General features: G+C 39.1%; 1 protein-coding gene across 1 annotated transcript in view; it reads left to right on the top strand.

Moving 5' to 3' along the window:
• Positions 1-1,529: 1,529 nt before the first annotated feature.
• gpc4 (glypican 4) overlaps positions 1,530-25,912 on the top strand; it is a 39,253-nt gene continuing 14,870 nt past the window's right edge. Inside the window, exon 1 of the mRNA XM_004073642.4 lies at positions 1,530-2,457. Coding sequence (XP_004073690.1) covers positions 2,301-2,457 — 157 coding nt within the window. The 5' untranslated portion in view covers positions 1,530-2,300. The remainder of the gene's footprint in view (positions 2,458-25,912) is intronic.

The raw sequence follows: 25,912 nt of genomic DNA, 5'->3' as shown, positions 1-25,912 counted from the left end.
ATAGTCCACATGATCTTTTTCAAAACTTTTCCTGCACAAACAGAGCTTTTGTCCATGAAACATCACCAAGCTTAGTATGAGGCTTGATTTTTCCACAAGCTGCTTCTTGAATTTACTGGAAAAAATCCTCAACGGGTGGTTCGTTGCGTGGCGTGCCTGTAACTAACAGTGTGAACGGGTCTGTGAGTCCCAGTCCAGGCTGTTGGTCTGTTTCCGTCCATTGAGAAGACTTTACAAGACTTCAGATTCTAAATTGGAAGATGCCTTTTTAAAATGCTGGATAAATCTTTTTATTTTATTTCATTTATGGACCCCGAAAACCACGACAACTTTAAACGCAATGGATTTTGCGTAAACTAACTTGATTAATCACTAACCATGATTAAATTGAACTGGAGAGATGGACAAAAACCAAAAACATGACCAAGAACAACAAAAGCAAACGAAACCACAGAATCCTTACAATTGTTGCATGATCAAATTGAAAATTGATAACCAAGCAAGAGTTTAAATTATGAGTGAAAATACTACAATATTAAAGAGCAAAAGCTCAACCTTTAGCAAAATGTAGTACACTTGAATTTTATTTTATTAAGTATACTTTAGTATAGGTAAGTATACCATGTATGGATAGTGCAAGATGTATCCTGACTGAGTATTTCTTCAGACTAAATTTGAATATTTTGAGTTTACAATATATAGATAGTATGTTAGAAATAAACTTCAAGTATACTGCCTCACTTTTAGCATAGCTATACTTGTAGTACATTTAAATACCCACCTAAATCATCTTTTGATCTATTTTTAATGACATAGTTTCTGCAGTGCAGCAGGAGTTTGTTAGAAATTCCTCTATGAGTTTTGGGTGGGCCTCTAAGTGTGCGCTCCTTTCCCGTCATTCCTGTATTTACACTGTCTTCCTGCTAGCTTACAGCCCCTCACACCTCCAACCCAACATTGAAGGTGCAACATAAGTGGCGAGCAAATCTTGGAGCTATCCAGATTGAAGCCAGATGCCAACTGGGAGGTGGACGTGGTCGTCTGCAGGCGGAAGAATGTAGTTTGTTTGCAACAACCAAAAACTTTTTCTACATTAATTTTTTTGTCAAACTGCTTCTAATTCACCATGAGATGAATAAAGAAATACTCAGAAACACAATTTTAATCCTAATTGTATTGATATAAGTGATTAATGGTGAGAGAAATACCACAAGAACAATGTAAAAACACTCAAAGCACATTTTTTTTATTGGAGTGGGTCTACTATTTGCTAAGGGGGGATCAGCTTTAAATTTTGTCTTCTTTGGACATTAAAAACGTAAAGATTTTTCTTTTCAAATTTAATGATTTAATCAGAGGGTAATTAGTTGAATAAATCCTAATTAGGTTAAGTAATTGCTTTAGTTATTCTAAGTAGGAATTTTCAAAGAAACGTGAGAAAAGTCTGTTTGTGTCTCAGGAGTCTTATCTGGACTTATCTCCACTCTGTCAATAAAAAGCAGATAAGGAAATCGTGCTAGACTCGGGTCAGACATTGGTCTGCAATGAAGAGGACTTTCAGATGTTCCTCCTCCTCCTCCTCCTCCTCCCAGTGCGGGACAGTGATCACGCATTTTCCGCGTGGAGCTCCACCCTCTGAGCTCCAGTCCTGATTTTCGGCGCCAGGACGCAGGAGATCCACGTTCTTCCTATCCGCTCCACGCCTGGTGTTCCTGATCTCCAGGTCTTTTGTCCCCGGAACTCGCAGTCACTCCTGGCTGGGTGTCCATCTGGACTTTTGCTCGCATCTGGATCTCAGCGAGGCCAGCAGGGAAGAAAAAAAAAAAAAAAACATAAAACAAAACATCGGCGTCCTGAAGTTTGACACACAAAAACAAAGTAAAGTTCATTCCGGCAGCTCCACTCTCCTTCGTGGATTTTGCTCCCGTCGGAACCGTGAAACAGTGGAGTGACTGAGATTGACGCCAGGAGAAGTTTAAGAAGGAGGAGGAAGAAAAGTTTATTTTTTCATTTTCTTTAGAGGTACCCGCATTTAGTAACTAACTTTTGTCTGTCGAGTCTGGTACTCGACTTGTTGTGAACGGACTGTTTTTTTTCTCGGAGTTTTTTTTTTTTTTTTTTTTTTTTTTTTGGTGAGCTGGCCTCGGAGCTGCTGTGAAGACTTGAAGTCAGAAATCTGTGCGTCTCTGAAGAAACCCAACGTTGGAGACCAGGATACTCAGCCCAACAACCACAAATCTCTTTCCAATTGTTTTTCTTTTTTGTGTTTTGATCCATTTGTTTCCACCACACACACTGAAATGAAGTCGCTGTTGGTGCTGTGTGTCGTTTGCCCGCTGGCCGTGCTGTGCGTTTCGGGCACCGCGGAGCAGAAGTCGAAAAACTGTAACGAAGTTCGTGCCGCTTTCAGCTCCAAAGGCTTCAACATTAACGACGTTCCCAACAAAGGAATCTCCGGTGAGTCAAGTTTTACTTTTTAATGGCCATTTTTAATCCTTAAGACGCATGTTAGGCTCAAAGTGGGGGGAATTAACACCCTCCAGGGGTCACGAAGTGGTTAACCAGCAGTTAATGCTAGTTTACCAACATTTTAAGCTAACTATGTTAGCACAAATGACAAAATAAATAAATAAAAAACAAAACGCTTGAACTTTTTTTATGTTTATTGTACATTTTTAAATGTCAAATACTACTTTGGGTTCAAAGTGGAAGAATTAACACCCATCCGGGGTCACGAAGTGGTTAACTTAAATTTATCATCATGCTAGTTTAAATTTGAAGAAAAACACCTTAAGCTAGCAATGTTGGCTTGAATAAAAACTAAACCAAAGTTTTAAATGTAATTTTTCAAAATGTAATTAATAAAAAGCATATTGGGCTCGAAGTGAAAGGGAATTGACCCCCCCAGAGATAATTAAAGTGATTAGCAAGGAGTTCCACTGCTAGTTTTAAAAAAAATTAAGCTAGCAAGGTTAGCACGAAGCTAAATAATTAAATAAAACAAATAAACTTTTTTAGTTTTACTTTTTGAAATACCAATTTAACACTTGAAGAGCACTTTGGGTTCAAAGTGGAGGAAATTAGCACCCCTCCAGAGGTCACGAAGTGGTTAATGAAAAGTTCAAATGCTAGTTTAAAAAAGAAAAAGGCCTTTTAAGTTAGCAGTGTTTAGTTTGAATAAAAAAAATAAAAAAAAAACTTTTAAACTCTATTAACAAAAAAAGTCTACTTAATCAATAAAAAGCAAAATTGGGCTAAAATAGGGGGGAAACAATCCCCTTCCAGGGATCACAAGTGTTCAACGAGAAGCCCAATGCTAGTTTTTAAAAGTCTGTAGCTGGAAATATTAGCACAAACGCAAGCAAGCAAGCAAACAAAACCATTAAACTTTTACACATACTTTTTTTAATGTGAATTTTAACCCTTAAAGAGCACTTGGGGGGGTCAAATGGGGGAAATACCCCCCCACCCCCCAGGGGGCATAAAGCGTTTAACAAAAAGTTCTAATACTAGCTTAAAAACATTGTAAGCTAGCAATGGAACACAAATAGGGATAAAAGGAAAAAATAAAACATTAAAGTTTTTTTTAAATTTCTATTTAACCCTTTAAGAGCACTTTGGTTTCAGGAGGGGGGGGGGGGGGGGGGGTTAACAACGCCCCCCAGGGGTCACAAAGTGGTTAATAAGAAGTTCTAATGTTAGTTTTTAAAAAAACATTTTAAGCTAAGCATGAATACGGTAAAACATATTTTTAACATTTTTTAAATGAACATATTAATATACATTTAACCCTCAAAGAGCACAAAGGTGTCAAAGTGGGAGTAATTAACAACCCTCCAGAGGTAACAAAGTGGTTAAAGAGAAGCCCAATACTGTTTTTCAAAAAACATTTTAAGATTATATATTTTTTATTCTTTTGGGGCTAAAGGGCTTTCAGACCTAAAACTGATTATTTTATTTATTTAAAATAATGACATGTAATAATATCACCAGAAATTGACACTTACCATAATATTACCTTTGAAGGTCCTTTAAAATTGACAGAAACAGCACGAAAACTTTACTGTAAACAGGATTAGAGCATACGGGGGGATGCATTTTTCTGCCTTTCCATATGCACTGCTGCCAACACTTCACTGCCCCAAAGAGTAAACAAAGGCTTCATTTAGGAAATACTTGTCAGTAATTCATAACAATAAGGAGGTATAATCAACACGCAGCCTCGTGTCCCCAGGCCCCTGTTTATTTTCAAGCTTCCTCAGGAGAGACTCCTGTGGCTTTGAAGTGCAGTCATTTGGTAAAAATTCAAAGCATCTACATTTCCTTAGCTTTTTTGTGTGCAGCTAGTGTATGTTTGTGTGATGAGTCACATGTCTCACTGGGGGTAAAGCACATAAAAGGATGATGGGGTAATTACAAGGGGGAGAGAGCAAATCGATGAAGCCAATAATCAGATAAAGGCAAATAATGGTGTGGAAGGGGGGGGGGCTCTTACAGTAAATGCTTGAGGGTGGCAGCAGGAGGGGTCTTTGTATTCTTTAGTGCCCTGCATATTTAAACCCTCTTTTTTTTTTTAAATCTTTTTTTTCATAAAACAAAATTGAACATAGAGGTTCATAGGTTCAACCCAGACATGACAAAAACTTGCTTCAATATTTTCAAAGCATAAAAGAAGCATAGTGCCAAAAAAAAAAAGATTCACATGCTTCTAGCTTTAGGCCCTTTTCTCCATATATCAGTTGAACTCAACAAAATAACTTGAAGTTCCAGTTGAAAAGACTTTTTGCCATGCCTAATCTCATCAAAGCACCACTCTCTATAATATTTACTTCCTTACCTTTCTTTTTCTTACAGCAGACTTCATATTTGGGCATGCGCTGCCCCAGTGAGCAGGTTTTTGTCATTGGTAGTCGTAGGGCAGATACTGAGATAATTGATCCATTGAAAGAGGGATAAAAACCTGGCCTACTGTCATTAATGAGTGTTTGGGGGGGGTCCCCACTAACAAAAGCCTCACATTCTTGAAATATTTTGTGCTGCCGGGAGAAATGATTTCAAGTTTGACTCAACTTCTGAGCTTTTACGTGTCGTGCTGTTGGCAGGATATGTCAAAATTAACCATTTCCTCTTTTTTTATATCGCTTTTCATGTAAACATGTATAATAGAAAGGGATTTTCATGCCCCACGCATAAAAATAAATCAAATTTAAATGTGATAAATCAAAACACTGAAATGTGGAAGAGGAGATGTCTACCTTCCTTTTAAGTGTTCATTTAAAACCAAATTAAAACCATTGGATTCCAAAACGAGGTTTCATAACCATAAACAACTTGTATTGTTGTTGGCAGTGTGGAGACAAGTGTGTTTGTTGCCATTGAGATTACTCACTGGCTCATGTGAAGCCAGACTTGAGATTCAATAAAGATGTTTTATTGCAGTAAAAGGGGAAAATGGAAACCCTGATGACTTGAACATAGATGCAATGATACACATCGGCGGGAACGGCAAGCTCTTCTGGAGAATTCCTCCCCTGATCCCATGGCATAAGTCATTTACCACTTTCATGGAAGTGGTTCGGCACATTGCTTCCAAGATTCTTGTCTGGTGGAGAATGATTTGTTTGGGTCCTGTGGTTAAATACTTCACATAAATGGGAGAAGAAATGACACTAACATCTCTCAATGATGACACACAAATAATTCTGGTAATTGCAAAGAATGTAAATGGTGGCTTTCCTGTCCTGATTCTCCCTACTAATACCTTGTGCTTCTCCAAGCAGTTGTATTTGGTGCTGTGATGAATGTTAAGTGTATCTGCCGGCAAATCTGTAATAAGTGCCAGCTTTTTTAGGAGCTGCCCGAAAGCGAAGCAATAAATTCTTACCAGACTGGTCAGAATTTATTGCTCTGAGCGGCTTTGAACGCCACGCTTAAGAGGAAGAATGAAAGTAAAATGGGCTCTGGTTTACTCTGGCAATCAGGCTCGATGTCATGCTCCAGGAATCGGACAATCGAAGATCAAAGAGAAGGGTGTCGGTTTCCCTCCCTTCAGCGCGTGGAACAGCCCCCCCTGTTCATAATCATACCAGCGCATTATAACTGCAACTTGAGGCGTGCATGACCTCAGCACTTTGGCCTCCAAATAGGGCTGGAGATATTCTGCAGTCTCACAGCGCGAGGGATCTTTCCCTCTTAATCAGTGGCAGCATTCCCAGCATCATGACGGCCCGAGAAACGGCAGATTGTGCTCCTTCGGTGACATTGTATTGATAAGAGCAGGGTGTCATGCTCTGCAAGTTTTTATGCTCCAAAGATCAATATTTGTGTGGCGTGCTCTCTGAACAGTTCACTCGTGTTTTGACTCCTGCAATAATTAACTGCTTTACCATCTGCCAAGTGTCTTTTTTTCTTTTCTTTATCTTTTAAGGTCAGTTGTCTTAAAATTCAGACCTCCCTTTCCAATAATGCATATATTTTTTATTGGAAACACATTTTGTTCCACATCTTATTTGTAAATACAAAAGACTTTGGGTGTGTAAACCAAGGCTGCAACTATTATTTTGTGTTTTTTTTTTAATGCTTTTTCCAAGTATTTTTAAGAGTAGTTATTTAGCCACTTTTATTATGGCAGCATTTGTTTCAGCTTTGGCCTTTTTTTTTTGTTAAACAGGGATGATTCAAAGAACAGTTGGAGCAGCAAAACCTATCTTTTTAGTCCTTTTTCATTCATTTTTTGGATAACCTAATGAATGTAACAGCAACAGTTTATTTTTAGTGTTCTGTACCCGAATTCCTATTAAATATGGAAATTTCTTTTAGTTTGGGCATTTTGAGATGATTTTTTTTTAATGTTTTGTTGGAGGTTTTGAGTTAATTTTTTAAATTATGAACCTATTAATTCATTCAAGTGAGCTAAAACATCAGATTTAATAATCTTATATTATATATTTACAGACACAGTCAGGACCATAAATATTTGGACAGAGACACATTCTTTCTAATTTTTTTTCTGTACATTACCACAGTGAATTTAAAATAAAACACCTCAGATGCCATTGAAGTGCAGACTTTCAGCTTTTATTCCATGGGTTGAACCAAATGATTGCATAAAAATGTGAAAAACTAAAGCATTTTGAAACAATCTCTTCATTTTAAGGACTCGTAAGTAATTGGACAATTGACTTCCATGCTATTGCATGGGCATGTGTGGGCAATTCCCTTGTTATGTCATTGTGAGTGAAGCAGATAAAAGGCCTGGAGTTGATTAGAGGACCCGTGCTTGCATTTTGAAGATTTTGCTGTGAACAGACAACATGCGGTCAAAGGAGCTATCATTAAGCTGAGAAAACAGAAATAAACATGCCAGAAATTGCTACAGTGTTAGGAGTGGCAAAATCAACAGTGGTACATCCTGAGAAAGAAAAGAAAGCACTGGTGAACTCAGCTATGCAAAAAAACCTGGACGTCGACGGATGACAACAGTGGTGGATGATGGTAGAATCATTTCCATGGCGAAGAGGAACACGTTCACAACAGCCAACCAAGTGAACAACACTCTCCAGGAGGTAGGCGTATCAATATCCAAGTCTACCATAAAAAGAAGACTGCATGAAAGTAGAGACAGACGGTAAAGATGGAAGCCACTCATAAGCCACAAGAATAGGAAGGCTAGATTGGACTTTGCTTAAAAGCATCTAAAAAAGCTGGAAAAACATTCGTTGGACAGATGAAACCAAAATCAACCTCTACCAGAATGATGGCAAGAGAAAAGTATGGAGAAGGTGTGGAGAAGCTCCTGATCCAAAGCACACTACATCATCAGTAAAACACGGTGGAGGCAGTGTGATGGTCTGGGTGTGCATGGCTGCTAGTGGTACTGGGACACTAGTGTTTATTGATGACGTGACACAGGACAGAAGCAGCCTAATGAATTCTGAGGTGTTCAGAGACAGACTGTCTGCGCAGATCCCGATGAATGCAGCTAAACTGATTGGGCGGCGTTTCATAATACAGATGGACAACGACCCGAAACACACCGCCAAAGCAACTCCGGAGTTTATTAGAGCAAAGAATTGGAATATTATTATTATTAAGGAATATAATGGCCAATTCAGTCACCTGATCTTAACTCAGTTGAGCAGCATTTCACTTGTTGAAGACTAAACTTCCGACAGAAAGGCCCACAAACAAACAGCAACTGAAAGCCGCTGCAGTAAAGGCCTGGCAGAGCATTCAGAAGGAGAAAACCCAGCATCTGGTGATGTCCATGAGTTCAAGACTTCAGGCTGTCATTGCCAACAAAGGGTTTTCAACCAAATATAAGTAATGACCATTTTGTTTTCAGTTATTTTATTTGTCCAATTACTTACGAGTCCATGAAATGAAGGGATCGTGTTTAAAAAATGCTTTAGTTTTTCACATTTGTATGCAATCATTTTGTTCAACCCATGGAATAAAAGCTGAAAGTCTGCACTTCAATGGCATCTGAGGTGTTTTATTTTAAAATTATTGTGGTAATGTACAGAAACAAAATTAGAAAGAATGTGTCTCTGTCCAAATATTTATGGTCCAATGTGTATATGTGTGTGTGTGTGTGTGTGTATATATATATATATATATATATATACAAACACACACACACATACATACATACATACATACATACATACATACATACATACATACATATATTACAATTGAAGAGTTATATATATATATATATAATTACTCTTTAATTGTCCTTGTACTTTAATTTAATTTAATTTTTTTAATGTCTGTTTTGCTGGTTTTTAGCCTTACTACAATTAGAAAAAATTCTATAGTATTTCAACTCCTGCAGCACTCGTGCCAGTAATAACACGAATGGGATTAGGAAAGTTTATATGACGACATGTTATCACTAAAATACTGTCAGCAAATTATTATTAGTGTCAACTGTTAGAACAATCGTTGCAGCTGTGCGGTGAAAAGTTCATAAGTCATTCTCATATATGAAAAACAAAAACGGGAAGTTAGTTTCCTTGGTGTTGTATTTTTCTGCTATCTTTACACAAATGTAAATTTGTCTTATTTTTTATCAGTAGCTAATTAGCACTATCACTGTTTATGAGAAAGCAATTCAGAGTAACTGTTCTCAGTAAACAGCCTCTTAAGGGCCGCAAAGGTGTATGTTTTCATAAATCAACTGATCACGCTCCAGATATCTGGAGATTTAACTTAACTAAATAATCCCTGGAAGATCTGTTCATGTTTTGATTCTGAAGTTTTAAGTTATATGCATAGAAATGCTTGGAGAGGCGTCTAATTGGTTGGATAAATATAGTGTCTGTGTATTGATCAGAATTCATTAGACGTTCAGTGTGGGTCACCACACGTGCGTCAAGTCAAAACTGGCCTTTTCTTTGGGAAATGTGTTACACAAGTATTCATGATTAATCTCAGGAGAAAGGGCGTGTGACCATGATATATTAAAAGCAGCAAAGCCAAGAAATGAGCAGTAATCACTGGCAACATTTCTGAGGCAAAAACGGAATCTTTTCATCCTTTGCCATGAAACAATTCTTCAATTCTCTGGCATGCTTTCTTTTTGTTTATCCACTGTTTCCAAGAACGGAATAATGATTTTGTTAATTTACCATTCCAGCGTTGGTAGAAACAGAAGTATTGACATTAAATAGCAGCTTTTGTGTCCTGTAATGAGTTTATTGCTTTTGTAGTCATTTGTTGTATATGCTTTTTTTTAAATTACCCTGCAAATATTCACATTTTTCTTAATTGAGTCAATTTTTTTAACATGCCCTTCCATGTTGGCATGTCTTACCCACTACAGTAGTCCTGTTGTGTTTTTGCAGTCAAATCCTGCACATAAAAGTTATTTTAATACACAAAATCATCTTTTAAATGAAATGAAATTGGGAGGTTCAGAACTGTTAGCTGTGAGCAGAACTTCACCATGAACTGGTTTCAGATGACCATAGTATAATTAGGTATATATGTTATTGTTTTGGTTCCAGAGATTAACCTTATGTTTGCTCACATCAGCAATATTGTATTCCTATTAGCAGTTCTCCATTTAGCTAAAGTGGGATAATATCTCACTAGAGTTGATTCTGATAGTACTAATGTTACATAAAAGGAGTACACTTTTGCTTTGGAAAAATAAGTTCGTTTTTATAAAACTGAAACCAACGTTCTGATCGCAATAGAAGATTTTTGTGAATTTGGAAAGCTAAACGCATTCTGTACTGGAGAGACGGCCGGAAGACGGTGATTGGCGGTGGTCTACACAGCGAAACAGGATGCAGACACAATGCGCTGTTTAAAAAAAGGTGCAATATTTCACCCAAAAAATCTGAGAAACGCAAGAAAGATGAACTGCAATACAGCAAGGGGCCACTGTATTTTAATTTTGATACATCCAATAAAAAGACATGCTTATATCAACGATTCTAGCATAATATATTTAATAGTAAGAATTGTGGTTTATTCTGTCAATTATTGATCTTGAATTAGGAATGGAATTGGATTACCACTTAAGTAACGATCCACAGCCCTAGTCTTTGCAATTGTTCTAAAGTTTTATGAAGTCTCTCAGTTTCTCACAAATAAGACTTTGTTCAGTCCTGTTGTTTCTATTTGATTCATTTCATATTTTAAAGGAGGTGCGACCTCTTAGATACAGGTATTTTATGTTGACTCTTTGATAAATCTAGTAGTACAAACCCATTTTGAAAAGTTCTTAAATCGTGTATTTATTGTTTTCACCTCATGAACCAATGCATCGGGTGGCTTCAACAGGTCAATGGTGGAAGGCTGGGGGGTGGGGGGGGGTGTTCACACATGCCTGCTTGCTCTTATCAGTTTTCCTTTATCACCGAGCGGCAGCTCCAAGATTAGGAGCAGTTGTTACATCTCTGCCAGCTGCTGCTGCAGCTTTATCGTTGCTCCAGAACAAACCTGCTTATCGCAGCATTTAAGGAAATAAGACTGTAAACAGGGCATGGTAGACACATGACATCAAAACCAACCGGGTTGTTCCTTCTTGGAAATTATTTTGCCATCCCCTTACCTCGTTTAGGATTTGAGAAATGCTTCTCAGCAACGGTGGAATGTTAAGTTTCTCTTTTATGCTCATTCAGTTCGCTCTGAGTGTAGCATCAATTCAATGGCGGTGTGTGTGTGTGTCGGCTGAATGTCCGTTATCCCATCACTTTACACCCGTTTCTTTGCCCTCCCTCCTCCTTTGAAAAAAAAAAAAGACAAGTGAGCGACAGATCAGTGGGGGGTGGATGCTCTGTGTGGGAACAATTGAGCACCCCCTTTTTCTGGGCTTGCCTGCCTCCACCCCTCCTCATCACATTCCTCACTGGACCACCAAGACCTGCACACAGGAGTCCTGGAGCTGGGAACACACGGCAACAAAGAGAGGGCTGAAGGACTGACTGAGGCATGCAGAGAAAGAGAGGATCTGACTGACAGGAAAAAGGTTTTGTTGTGAGGTCAAGCCGAATCTGCAGGGGAAAAAGTGGGTCAGGCCAGCCAGCGATGGTGTAGGCTAGACTGGAGCATAAGTTACTGTGTGGAGAACTGATGCTTGCAGGTTTTGCAGACCCCTTGAGAGAACAAATGTCAGTGAATAAAAAGATTGAGAAAAGGTGAACCCGAAGAGCATGTTTGGCATCGAGTCCACAGCCGGACTCGACTCCTTCTTGTAGCCATAGTCTTTGCTGAGGCAAACTTTTAGGAATCCTCATCAGGCTGTGTGGTTTCTTCTGTACTTTTTATCTGACAGGAGAAACTTAAAAAAAAGCTCTTTGTCTACATGAAATGTTCTTAACGCTTTGAACCGTATGTATCGGTTTCTGTTTATTTCCTTCACTCACCATCGAGAAGTTTTCTTCTGTTAGTTCTCTTCATCAGCAAGTGATTTACTGCTTCATCTATTCAACCTTTGCTTTTTAAGGCTTGGCAGTTTTCTGTTTTTAGAAATCCTTGTGATGATCTTCCAGCAAAAACAACAAAGTCTCTAGTGAGCTTCCATCTCTATTTAATTTGGATTAGCACCAGTAAGAAGCTTTTAAAAGTTTAACAGAGTATATTTTTTATCACTTTATAGCAGAGGTGTCAAATTCAGTTGCTTAGGGGGCCAAAATCCAAAAGTGCCCGAAGGTCGCAGGCCGAACAGGATAAACCATAACAATAGACAAAATTATTCTGGAATAAATCAATTTAAACCTTAAATAACTATATATATTTAACACTCCATTAAAATATATCCTGTTATTAGACTAATTCAAAATAGGAATATGCTGCATAATATAACAAACAAAACCGGGAAATATGAATGCAATGTATGCTTTTCAGCAATAATAAATCAAATGCTGTTTTCTTTGCTCTTGTGTCACTTTATCAGAGCTGGACACTTGTTGGTTTGTGTTTGTTGTGAGTTCCTGTGTTGTGGAGATTCTCAGGATGGAGTGCAGGTGCTCATCAGTGAAACGACACCTGTCTGCTGTTTAATTGGTCTTCAGCACTTATAAGAAGAATCTACATCACACAGAAATGTGCGACCAAACATGCACAAAGTTGGAGTTGCATGTAGACAGAGCTGGGGCAATTCTGCAGGAATGGAGGGAATAAACTGTGCAGTCCTGCAGTGTGAAGGCAAAGTACAAAGTGTGGACTTTCCACATCATTCATTCTGCCTCCAATCGGTTTTTAAAGACTGTTTTCAGAAACAACCTTTTCTTTTCGGCATTGTGAGGGCTAACGGAGGGCAGCTAAAGCACTGCATTATGGGATCTGTAGTTGTGTTAAATTTTGCCGGGCTGCTAATGACAATAATATGAAATGATCTTGCAGGTCCGATATAATTACACTGTGGGCCGGGTGTGGCCCATGGGCCTTGACTTTGACACGTGCTTTAGAGGAAGGGCAACGTTATGAGTTTTGCAAGTTCAGGCGATGCTGCCTTGAGGACCAAACCTGCTGAAGAAAGTCTTTGAGGCCCTAGTCACAACTGCCCTTGCGGGGGAATACGGGCTGACTGCAGGCAAAAAATGGGCAAACCCATACTGGGCACACAGGTGGGCACAAAAAAAGGCTGTAGACCATTTGATGAGCCCGTGTAACAAAAAATGTCCATGTACATTTTTATCTTCAGGCTTTCTGCAGGCAACAGGTCGTAGCAAACGCTTGTACAACATGCAAGTGTAAGTAATGGTTAGTTGGATGAGACACACACAAAAACAACTTAAATCCTCTACAGTGTGCAAGAAGCCGGTTACTTCTGTTCACATAAGTATGGGCTCCTTTCGGACAGCTAGACTGTGAGAAATGAGGAATTTGAATAGTTTGTGTGGACATCCTACAGATGTCCTAAAGGCACTTGCTTATCACGTGCTCACCTCATCCATGGAGCATTTGTGCAGTCAGTGAGGACCCACTACAAGCACCTGGATACTGATTAAAATGTTGCATAAGGGCAAAGTACAACAGTATCACCCGTATGTCATAGGTGTTTGCAGCTTACATTATTCTTACACACATTATTCTTAAACTTACCACATGCACGACAATCCATTTTCAAGCCTTAAGTGCAAGACACGCCTATGTTCCTCTCAAGGGACAGCCACTTCTCTCTACGACCCCCCACGGGTCCAGACAACACAAAAAATCTACAGCACCCATATAGGGCATCCCCTTTACACCCCCATATGGGTGTATGTGACCAAGGCTTAAAGGTGTTTGTGTCTAGTTAGACTCCTTAAGTTCAAATGGATCAGTGCCTCCACTCACACCCGAGCATCCTTCTTTATCCTCCTGAATCTGAACTGCTGGTCTGCTTTGTGTGGATTACCTTGATACTGGTGTCAGTAAGCCAGCTGTGAGGAGCGTGGCGAAGAGATGTTGGCTCTGATCCCAGGCTGCAGGGGTGGAGTGTGAACTCCCTTGCTTGACAATGATCCTCGAACCCACTGAAGTCATTTCACAACTTCGCCTCCAGTTGGTTTGTGTGGTTATGATGTAGGTGTAATGCTCTCAGATGAGGCTGGATGTTCATGGTTAAGATCATCATTAGGATAGGTGTGACACATCGGAGGCTGTGTAGTTGGGGAGATCAGTGATCGAGTGAAGCCAGGGGCTCGCCTGGGTGTTTGGGCTGGAACCTCAGTGCTGGGTTCAGGCCAGTGGAGCTGCAGTCTCTGCTAATTACTCCCAAGGCAAACATATATACTTCTGCTAGCTAGCCAGCCACTCTCAGCTTTATAAGTTTCATAACATTTTCAAGATCCCTCTGTAAGCCGCTCGCTCTTGGATTTATTTTCACTTGAATTGTTTGAAATCAAAACGTCAGCCGTCTTTCAAAATAGCGTAGTGAAATATGCCTTGGCCGCTTTGTATAGCTTTGGGAATTTGATGTCAAATGTTAAAAACAGGTAATCCAAACTTGAATTTTCAAAATGCCAATGAAGAAACATAAGACAGCCTGCTGGCTAAGGGCCAGTGGGCAGAAAAAAGCACATGAAAGGATTGAATGTTTTGTTCAGAGATGGCCCCAAAGCTGCAAACTATTAGATCAGCTTGGTTTTTTTTGTAAGCAGTAAAATAAGTTCTGAGGAAACGCAGGACCGGGATGTTTTGAATTGTTGGAATGGCAAGCGGATTTATTTTTACTGATTTATATTTTTTGTACACTGAATACATGTCATCAGAGACTGAGGCCCAGTAAACCATTGTAGCGTAAGGTTTAGACTTTCTAGTCCCTTTGACAACCGGCGATGAGTGGATCTCTTCCCACCACCTCTGCGGGTGTCCAGTTTCGTAAGGCCCAACAGGTAGATTGGAGTCCTTGTTGCCCTTTTGTAGCTTAAAGCTTGTAGAAATCCGATCATGTTTCTGACCTCATTCTGCCTGGGGTGGCTTTGCCAGGCCTTGTCCTGCTTCAACATCTGGTAGACTTCAACAGCCTTTGGATGTCGTCGATAAACATCGTCAAAGAGCTGTCTGTCCTACGGCGTGGTTTGAAGGTTTTTATGTGGTATCGCACACTTTTAGCAGGTTAAGCCCTCTTAAAGTCAGGAAATTATTTGTCAAAAATTCATAGAGTTCCTAAAATATGTAAGGAAGACTGCAAAATGCCCAGACCTCAAGCAGGTGTTTTTATTTTCTTGTGCGTGGCTCTTGAGGAGCCCGTAAAGCACCTATTTGTGCTCAACAGTAGTCCATTTCACCAGCAGCACAGCATGTTTGCCGAGTACCACGGAGGAGCTTATGGCCTTTATGTAAAGAGTGTTTTTTATCTCCTCATTTAAAGTCTGTTTTCATTTGTGTGTTATGAGTCAGTGAAAAGATGGAGGGGGAGCTGCTGTCGGGGGACCAGCCAGCAAGGCCTTTTGTGTGTCTTTTTTTTTTCCTGATGATGCTGTGCTGTAACTTGTTCTTTCTGTTTGCAAAATCTTTGCTCATCCCTGAAGATATATATATGAAAAATATGACAGTTTTTTGTTCTCTAATGCACACACAGACACCAGCATCAAGGTAAAACCTGCCCTGAAACCAACAACTTCACACTGTTCACAACTTTAAAGAAGAAAGATGTGAGAATGGTGGCAGATCTGTGACAAGTTGGGTCCTACTCAGTTGATTAACCAAAAAGGAAGTATAACAATTTACAGCTTTTTTTTTGTGAAGTGTTGCTGTGACAGGCGCAGGAAATCAACCACTTTCCTCACACAATTTCCCCAAAACCATGTTAACGTCTTTACTGAACTCAAGCTAATCTTTCTTTTTTGTTGTTCTAGTTCATCTATATGTCTTGACACCAATCAGACTTTACCGCTCTTGTTAACTTTTGTATTTTGCTACACTGGGTTATCGGTCTATAGTTTGTATACGCAGTTTCAAGTCTCAAAACGCTCCTGAATGACCAAAGGAGCGAATCTGGTCCATCTGAAAATGAGGGTTTTAAAATGAGGGAAAAATATCCACAGAGTGAATGTTGTTACTGTGCAAAGTTTTTCAAGCAGTTTGTTCGAATAAACATGTAATTAAATCTGAACCGAATGGAATTTTACAATATTTCCACTTTTTCTAGCGGCCTTACCGTTTGGAGGACTGTAAAAGTTTTGTACTGCCCTACATGTACTAATTTGTCTGAACCGCAGAAAAGTGAAGATTTGAAATCTCTTTAGGCTGCATAAGAGCACAAACCGGTTGTTTAGCAGGTGTATCTAATGAGTAACCATTACGCAGAGATTGGAATTTGGTTTTTGACATTTCAGTGTGTGGAAGTGCAGAAGCGAGTTAAAAACCCTGACAATGCAGTGACCTGGGAAGTAGTGTTGGCAGGGAGCTATTATGTGGAGACAAAGCCGGAGATGCTGGTCAGGGACAGGAGTGGGGAAACAGACGGAGCGAGAGGCCAGGGCAGTGTTGTGGAATCTCCCCAGAGGCTCCTGGGTAAATGTTCATGGATGACGGCGTTTTGGAATTTCACAAATGGAGAGTTTTAATTGGCCTGAGGCCCTAACTGGTTTAGTAATCAGAGGTGGACTGTGGTGGCACAGGGCTCAGATTTATGGATCCCAGGGTGTATTGTTTGCTAAATTAACTGCTGTTTCCAATGGAGTTCACATGTTGTGGAAAATGAAGTACAGCTAAACTTTTTAATGCGGCACTTTGCACTTTTAACTTTGCAGCGCTTTTGTGTAGTTAAAAAAAAAGAGGTCTGTATTTACACATTTCAGTTGCTTTGTTCTGCTGTCTGCAGGCGTGCTCTCTGTCTCTTCATGCCATTTTACAAGGACATAATGTGTTTTAACAGCTGCAATGTGGAACAAAATTTTAATTCTTTGTTGTTTTTTGGAAAATGTCATCATATGCATATATTATCTTTAGCTTTATGGCAGCTTGGAGTTAAAACTTTCTGCTCCATAAAGGGATTATGAGCATTGTTCTAGCTGAAATAAATCTCTCGCCATAAGGAGTTCTTTTGTTTTATAGATCCATCACATTTTTAATAGCTTTTACCGATGGTCCGTGCGATTTCTCATTGTTTTTTAGCTTGAATTTGACTTAACTAAAGTTGGGGTGACTGTGCCAGATCTCATGAAGTATCGCTGCTGCCTTTCAGCTGACTGCATGCAGAGTGACAAACCAAGCTGCTAAGGTTTCATAACAAATGCCTGTCGTGTATGTCATTACAGGTGGTCAGCTGTCTGTGTGTAATGGAATCAGATTTATGTCGGTCAACTTTTACAGGGACTTGTAAAAAGTGTAGCTGGAGATAGATTTAGTGTAGATGGAGGTGGTATGCAGGTATTTTTAAAATGACATTTTTAATGCATTCTTCAGTTTTAACGCTGAATATTTTCTAATGCAGTAGTTTACCCAACTGTGATGAATTGTATCCATACTGACGGCATAGAAAGAGCAAATTCAGAGCAGATATAATGGGGTTTATAAATCATCTTTAGAGGATTTTCCTGTAAAACACTTACGAAAGTGGATGCAATTCTTTTTAAATGTCCAATTCTGTTCAACAGGACTCTTCAGTACTATTTCTTATACAGTAATCCATTCTATTTTTTGTTAATTAAAATGATGTGTTTAATTAATGTTCCTAAATCTGTTCTGGCGAAGATATTTATCAGAACATATATTTAGCTCAATATGGATTAAAAAGCCTCCTGGTTAGTGTCATATATTAAAAATGTTTGCCACTTTAATAGAAGCTTATTAAAAAAATACATTTAAAAAAATTTGTGTGAATTTCTTCAATCTTTGAATAATTACATGTAGATATTTCAGGTGTTTTGTTTGTCCCTATGAGTATACAGTAACATTGTTTCATAAAATGTCCTAATTGCAGGAGAAAAGTTTTTTAAGCTATATGCATTTTTTAGAGAGATTAGTTTAAAAATGACTTTGTGTGTAAAAAATTGACTTTTCCAAACGTTTACTTTTTTTCTGATTTTTTTTTCTTCTTCTTTCTCTTTTGTGTAAGACACAAATAAAACTACAACCTTCTTTAAAAATAAGGGACTTTTCCTTTTACTCCTTTTAACACACAGAGCTTTAACTGCTGTGTTGACAGTCTTGAATCACTGTAACTCTTCAACCATTTATGCAATTACCGTAATCCCTGTAGAAAAGCAGGTTTGTGCTGATATGCAACACTTTATGGTTGTAAAGTTTTAAAGAAATAAAAATAAATCAGCAGATTCTGACGAGGAGAAAAGCAGCTCTGCACTTCAATAACGTAAATTGTGGCATATTTGTGCATAAAGCTGCTTTTATTTGCATCAAAATCCATTGGAATTACGTTAAATGCGTAAACAGGGAGTTGCGGTGATTCATGTTAATTCCTGCTGCCAGCTTCAGATCCAGTGTTAAAGGATAAACACAGCCTGGTTACACTGAATAGCCACTAAGTGCAATACTTACCTGTACAAAAAGTATTGGAGCCTTGACTCTTCTACCATTGGCTTATTGTGCTTCAGTAAGTTTTAGTACTACCCCCAGCACATGCAGCATTGTTGATCTGTTGGTCTGAATGGCATTTTATTGTATGCTGAAGACGCTGTGAACTTCATCAAATCACCCTGATTTTCTTCTCATGAACAACTTTGACTCCAATAAAGTTTAGCAACATCTTAAATTGTCCCCCTTTTATTCTAAGGTAGGACTCTAACTTAGCTCAGTCCTATGTTCTCCAGAGGGTAACAAATAAAGCACACACATGTGGGCTAACATTCTCATTGGTTTAAATTCATCTTGGACAGGGGAAGCATGTTACAACACAAAGTTGATGGTTCAAGAAGTTCCTTAAAAAATTGACTCCTAAGAGATGAAACAAGACAAATTTAGGTAAAGGCAATAATAGTCTTGATGGGTTTCTGTATGAGTCTGCGGTTGTATCAAATGACAGACTGTGAATGTTTACAACCCCTGCAGGTACCCCTCCATATGGAAAATTCTCTAACAAGCTCAATGAGAAACCTACAGAGTAATGGTTTAATGTGAAAGGATACTAATTTGAAGAATATGCTATTTGTGGTAGGAATGGTTGTTAAACCCACAGATATATATCCACTGAACAGAATATCTATGACTTCATACATTTAAATTTAAGTTTATAAAGCTAGATGCAAGGCTTCCAGCCTCTGAGATAATTTGGAATGGTAATCTGGACTGGCGTTTACTCAAATACTACATTACGCCATGGATAAATACTGTAAAACCATCAAACAATAGAATACTTCACACAACAAAACATCTCTGCCCGGCTCTTTTTTCCAGTCCATCACTTCTTCAGACTGATGAAGGCTCAAGAACATCTTGTTTCCATCTGCTATTAGGGCAATAAACAAAGTGATGAACTGGTGACAAATGCTATAACTGAGTGACGAGCTGTTTCCCTGCTGCTGTCATTGTTGTTGTTAGAGCTTTGGATAGTTACTTGGATCCACGAACCAAGATCAACAATTCACATATCATTCATCTTCTGCCGTTTTATCGCTTTCGGGGTCACTGGGCCACTTGTGGGCAAAGGCAGGGAACATTCGCAGATCTGTCGCAGGGCCACAATCACACACCCATTCACACCTATGGACAATTTAGATTTAACCAATTAACCTATGAAGCATGTTTTTGGAAAGTGGGAGGAAGTCGGAGACCCTGGAGAGAACCCACGCTGTTTTTGTTTGCATGTTATTCTGAACATGCAAACTCCACACAGAAAGGTCCCCCAGCCAGTACTTGAACCAGGGACCTTCTTGCTGTGAGGCCACTGCGCCACTGTGTAGCCCACAATTCCCATATCAAACGACGAGTAAAAATATATATATATATTTATTATTGAATTGTTGCTTTATCCATGTCTTTTTACTTACTGTAAACAAAAATTATGAATCCTAACTTCAAGTTCTTTAAAAGTGTCCAAGACAATGTTAAGCAACAAATAAATTCGAAATACTCTCATTTTATCAAAAGTTATTTACTGGCTCCTTTAATAACTATCAAATAGAACTTTTATTTAGAGCAGGATATGCAGATTCACTAAATATAACAAATAAAAACACAAAGATCTTGAAAACAAACAAACACAGATGAACAAAGAAAGCAATGAACATTTTACAGACATGTTCTTCACCATGCTAGCACTCAAATGTTAATTATATTTATTTTTCAAATCCTGGACTATATAAAAATCAAAAGATCTGTTACTTTTTTTCCATTTTTAAAAACACTTGATACTTTTATTTTGAAAATGAGAATCTTCACCGACACTTCACTTTAAAGATTTCTTTACTTTCAGTAACAGTAGCGCATTTGGTTTGTTTACTTTAGTACTTAAATTCCAACACTAATATGCAATTTTGGAGCAATGATTATATTGCCTGAGATGTGCTTTTCTATGCTTTACTGTAATTATGAAGATTGCGATTCAGCAATCTCAGACATCCCAAATATTCATGCTCAAATTTTCGGGAACAAATCACAAATATCCTAGTATATCAGATACTGCCCTGGTTGTTTTGCTTGTCACCTTTATTTTAAAGAGACTAGCTTTTTGTTTTTTGTTTTTTTATGAATAAAAATGAAATACTGAACTGAACTGACATAATTTTGATTCTAACTCCTTTGTGTTCATTGTGAAGTCTTTATTTCTCCTGCTTTTTTGGTGGAGCTCTGTATTTCTGTACACTTTGTAGAGGTTTTGTTTGCATTTTTCTAAATGAGAAAGTCACTCATGAGTCCAAACTGCTTAAAAGTTAAACAAACTCCATTCAGTTTGTTTTTTCTTCTTGGTTTTTATTTGGATAAACTGTACCTCTGAGTGAGTAATGTCTGAACCAAGTTTTACAAATACCAGATAGAAACCACAAGTGCAGTTATTACAGGTGAAAAGGGGAGGGGGGGCATGGTTGATTTGACAACTTGCTCTAACAGGAAAAAATTTAACAAGTGAAAGACTCAGAAAAGGCATTGGCGTGATTTCTGGGAATGAATTACCCAGCTGTTTCTTGTTTTATTTTTTCTTTCCAGGTGTGGCGTCACCTCGTGCCTTTTTACTTAACCAAAAAGAAACCCTTTGAATGTGTCTACGTCTGTGAGAGTCTGAAAATACGTCATTTAGAAAAAGCAACAACTTCATCAGTGCCTTGACTTGGTGTGCCTGATGTGATGTTGGGGGAAGAAAAAAGTAAGAGTTGTCTAACAAATGGCACAAATTCTTTAACCCCTTAGTATAATTACATCCTAGACATAGGAGAGGAGCAGCACCAGAATGTTATGGCTGCAGGGCGTGCAAATTTACACCAGTCTGTGTGATTGCTCTGAAGACTAGCAGCACTTCTGAGTCTAAGACCAATGCAGCTTGATGCAGTTTAAAGACCAACTCCAATGACAATCGTCTTTTGTGTTTTTAGCACGTTCTTGTGGCATTTTTCCGGTTAGCCACGTTATAAACGTTTGCTGCGTTGGCGTATTTTCGGAAACTCCCTTCCTTGTTTTTAACACGTAATAAAAACATAGTCCGACATTGCTACATGTTAGCCAAGTCACACTCAACCATATAAATTAATTCATCTATATATACGATGCTCTGGATTAGAAGGTGCACTGTCGTTCTTGAATAAAAAGTCAGGCTTTTAATTGCGCATTATAGTGTATAAAATATGTTAATATAGTCTGTCTTTGTTTTTGTGGGGTAATTGACACCTGACGCTGCTGTGAAGGCCTTTAGGTTTTTTTTCAAAGCTTTTTATTCAGGCTTTGGAACATATTTGTTCCAATGTCCCCTGTTTTAAAGTTGCCTCCGTCCCTCTAGGACTGAATCTTCAACGTTTTTGTCTGGTGTTCAGGAGTGTGTGAAAACTCTGAGCTACAGTCACAGACAACTAGGCTCCAATTAGTGACAGATGAGGGTGAATGGGTTGTGATATGTGCTACCCTAGGCCTCCTTCCGGGGGGGGTTTAGATACAGAAATAATCCACGACAGACTTTTATGACTTCAAATTGCAGTGCACTTCTGTTGAGTGTTTATACCATTTGCATGTGTCGGTGCATTGGGTGTGCGGGGGACCTTTGCTGGGGCGTTGACTGGGGGCACGAATTACCGTGCAGTGGATGTGCTGGCAGTCGGACTGGAGGGGGGTCAGAGGACACAACCTCTCTCAGAGGAGTTGCTGTTAACCCCTGACCTTGCTGGTTGAGCCTGCAGGGTGGTGGTGGTGGGTGAGGCGGAGGTATGGGGGGCTTTGAGGTCTGTCTGGTTCAGGGGCACATGGTGGCAGGCAGAAGGGGCGGTGAGGTGTCTAATCTGGTTTGTGTCTGTGAGGCGTTTTAAACCCCCTCCACCACCACCACCACCATCTTTCCTCTGAGAACCGAGTTTGAGAGGCAGGACAATGTCAAAGGGAAGTGACTTATTTTATGAGCCTTTTAAAGGGGATGGTGGTCTTTCCACAAAGGAAGGGCAGAGCTGCAGCGCGGGGCAGATGAATACCACGACACACACTCGCATGTTTGTTTACAAGATGCTCCTCTCTTGTTTCCACCACCATAAATGGCAGTTTCCCTCTTCTAAGTGACACTTAAACAATGCTGTGGCACTTTCTTATTGCATCTCAAATTACTTGAGAAACTGGAGGGTTGAGAGGCCTGTAAAAAAAAAAAGAAGAAGAAGAAGAAAAAAAGACTCTTTAACCCACAGGCGGTTCAGCCAACACACAAGCCTATTGATGTCAGCTGCTTAAGAATTGAGTGATGCATCAACCGAGAAAGATTTTCTCTGAGACGCCGAAGTGGAAACATCAGGAGCTGTTGTTAATATTTTACTTGTTATGCTCAAGCACAGACATTTATTCCTCCCGGTGGTTTGAGAAATTGGCTGCCAGGATGTTTTTACAAAGTATGCATTAGCTGACAATCTGAAGTTTTCAGGGACTTAAGCCTTTGGGCTAACAACATGACGTTTGTGCAGACAAATCCTGTGAAATATTGACCATTTCAGTGTTGTGTACTTTGGTAACGGGGTTATTTTCCACATGTAGCCCTTTTGATCGTATGCTTGTGCTGTGGGCCTCTTCAGGAGGCCCAGCGAGAGGAGAGTGGTTGACTGTTTAACCTAAAAAGTTTAGCTTGTATGTTCGTGAGTCTCCACACCTCCAGTCATGCTCGTACAAAGAGCCATGTGTGGAGCGACGATGTGATGTGTGAATTTGTTTACATTGGAGCTGCCAACTGTGCCTGGCCACGAGTGGCTGTGTGTGCACGTATGTGTACAGAAGGGGTTCGGCAGGACTGGCAATGGCTGGAAGTAGAGATGAGTTTGAAGAGACGATTGAGAGAGGAGGAGTGACTTGAGGTTTTTTTGGACTTTTTCCCAGACAGAGGGGTCCACTTTATGGCGCCAGGGTACATCCCTCTTCTCCCGATGCCAAGTTCATATTATTGTATTCCTCTAAGTCAGTTCTGACACTGCAGTTTAAAATAAAATGAATTTACTTTCAACGTTTTGGATATGCTGGGAACTTCGTAAAATATCTTTCCCTGTTGTCAGTTGGTTGCACTGTGATGCAGTTGAGCTACAAAAAGTTTCTAAAATGATGTCTCCTTTAAAACAGACAGGGTCTGTCTGAGGCATCTAGGTTTATTTTCCCATTAGTGGCAAAAATGTTAAACCTACCACAGTCTAGAATCCTGCATACCCATAGATTCAATTGGAAAAACAACCTTAACTTGTCTGTTATGAGAACAGATCATAGAAGAGGCTTGCTTCACTAGATAGCTGATGTACAAACTCGAACATAATATTCTAGGTTAGGGTAAGTAAAAAGTTCTTCTTTGCTGTAAATGTATTTACATTGATTTTTGCAGATTGACAAACATGCATCATCATTAGGGATTCCACAATTCCTGGGTTAAAATGGAACCATAAGTTACACCATTGAACCAAATCATAGGGACGGTGAATCATTACATTACCCTACTGCACAAGTTTGCGTTTATGTCAAGTGTCTAACACGTGTTGTGGAATATTACACCAGGCTTAGTATAAGCCAACTGAAAGGTTCTTCATCGTTGTTACTTAAGTATTTTTAGTTTTTTGTTGTTTTGTAATACACGCATCATATATCGAACCAAAGCAAAACCGTGACCCAACAATTGAATTTTGAACCAAATCATGGGAAGGGTGAATCGTGGCAAACCTAGTCTACCTAGTCTAAGTTTTATTCGCTGGTAGAACCCACTTCATTTAAGCAGATTTGAAGGCCTATGTGAACTCTAGAGCAGACCAAGCAGCAACCAGACTTCTTGGAAACAAGAGTCTTGGTTCACCTGCAGGTGTAGTTCACTGACGGTGTAATGGAGACAGTCAAGAGGACAGAATCAAACAGTTAGATGGTTTCTGGCAGTTTGGTCATCTCTCATCCATTCCAGTGTGAAAGCGGACCAGACAAAGGTTTGACACATTTCAATTTTTAAACAGAGTCTAGGCCACATGTGTCAAGCTCCAGGTCTCGAGGGCTGGTGTCCTACATATTTTCTAACCAACCTGCCATTGAAGCTCCTTATTGGCTAAACACACCTGATCCAGGTAATCAACAGCAGATAAAGCAGGATTTCTGAGAAACCAGCTGGAGGTCGGTCCTCGAGGCCTGGAGTTTGACACCCCTGGTCTAGGCTATTCTGGTGTGGAAGAGCACTAAGACAAAACTCACAAAAACATCAATCCTAATGTGGTTGGTATTGTGAGCAGCGATAAAGAAATCAAGAAGTTAACAAACGACATTCTCAAGCTAGATTAAACAAGAGGGCTTTTCCAGTAACCCGAGCCACTGTTGAGAGTTGACTGTTAGCTCCCATTTAGAAGAACGTCCTTTTCACAAAACGTTGAATCTTACCAGGACTCAACTTTCTTGAATACCATAACCATTACTATAAGAGAAAGTACAAGTTTCGTAATCTTTAAAGGACAAATTAAACTGTGGATTCAGAAATCTCAAATGTGTAATCACATATGACCATAAGTTAGAACATTTAATGACAAAACACTGATTTTAAAATGTCATTTGGTTTAAGATTATACTGCATTTCTTTTTTTATACTATTATATACTTGTTTTTTTTTTACATTCTTATGTGTTGTTACTACCTCTTAAAATAATTTTTGTTCCCTTTTTACATCAACCTACCAAGGGACTGTAGATGGAAATTATCCTGTTAGTCTATGTTTGTTTTTAATGTTTATTAATATCCAATGTCTCTTTTTAAAATATATGTTCAAAAAAGATTTTAAAAAACTTAACAGAAGAATATGTTAAGAATATTTTTAACCAAAATGACAGCATATGACTTGCATATTTAGGAGATGAGGCTTATTTTCACCTCTACTGTCCCATCCTGATTCTAATAAAAAAATACTAAGTATTTGGTATCAGTTATGCTAGACCAAACTCAGTTTTGTCTCTGCAAGGTGTGCAATTAAATGAGCAATGAGTCTGGGATCGTGATCGGGTCTTTTAAAGATGCTGGGAAACCTTCCAAATGGTGTCAAAACCTCTAGTAGGAACGTGTTCGTGCACGAGTCGGGGAGCACAAGCTGGAGAGGAAAACCAAACAGACTGTTGGTGCTGGGATGTTATGAAAGGATCCCTGTGTTCTCTAAAATTATATCAGCCGTGTTTTAAACAAAACATTATTACAGCTGTGACTTCGCATTGGGTCCTCCCTTCAACCCACCTTTAATTGGATGTTTGATTCACATCTGACAAGGTTGACTGTGTATGTTTTATCAGACAGGTAAAAGCCGACTGCTCTATTAGTTTAATGTCTTTGCCGTGTCTGGATGCATAATTATCAGCTTGGAAATGTTAGCAGGAGCACCCCCCCATCATACACC

This window comes from Oryzias latipes, chromosome 10, assembly GCF_053564925.1.
Source record: "Oryzias latipes strain Hd-rR chromosome 10, Olatipes_Hd-rR_3.1".
In the NCBI taxonomy this organism is placed as follows: Eukaryota; Metazoa; Chordata; class Actinopteri; order Beloniformes; family Adrianichthyidae; genus Oryzias; species Oryzias latipes.
The sequence above is the reverse complement of the archived record's forward strand: the minus strand, read 5'-3'. Positions and strand labels throughout refer to the sequence as shown.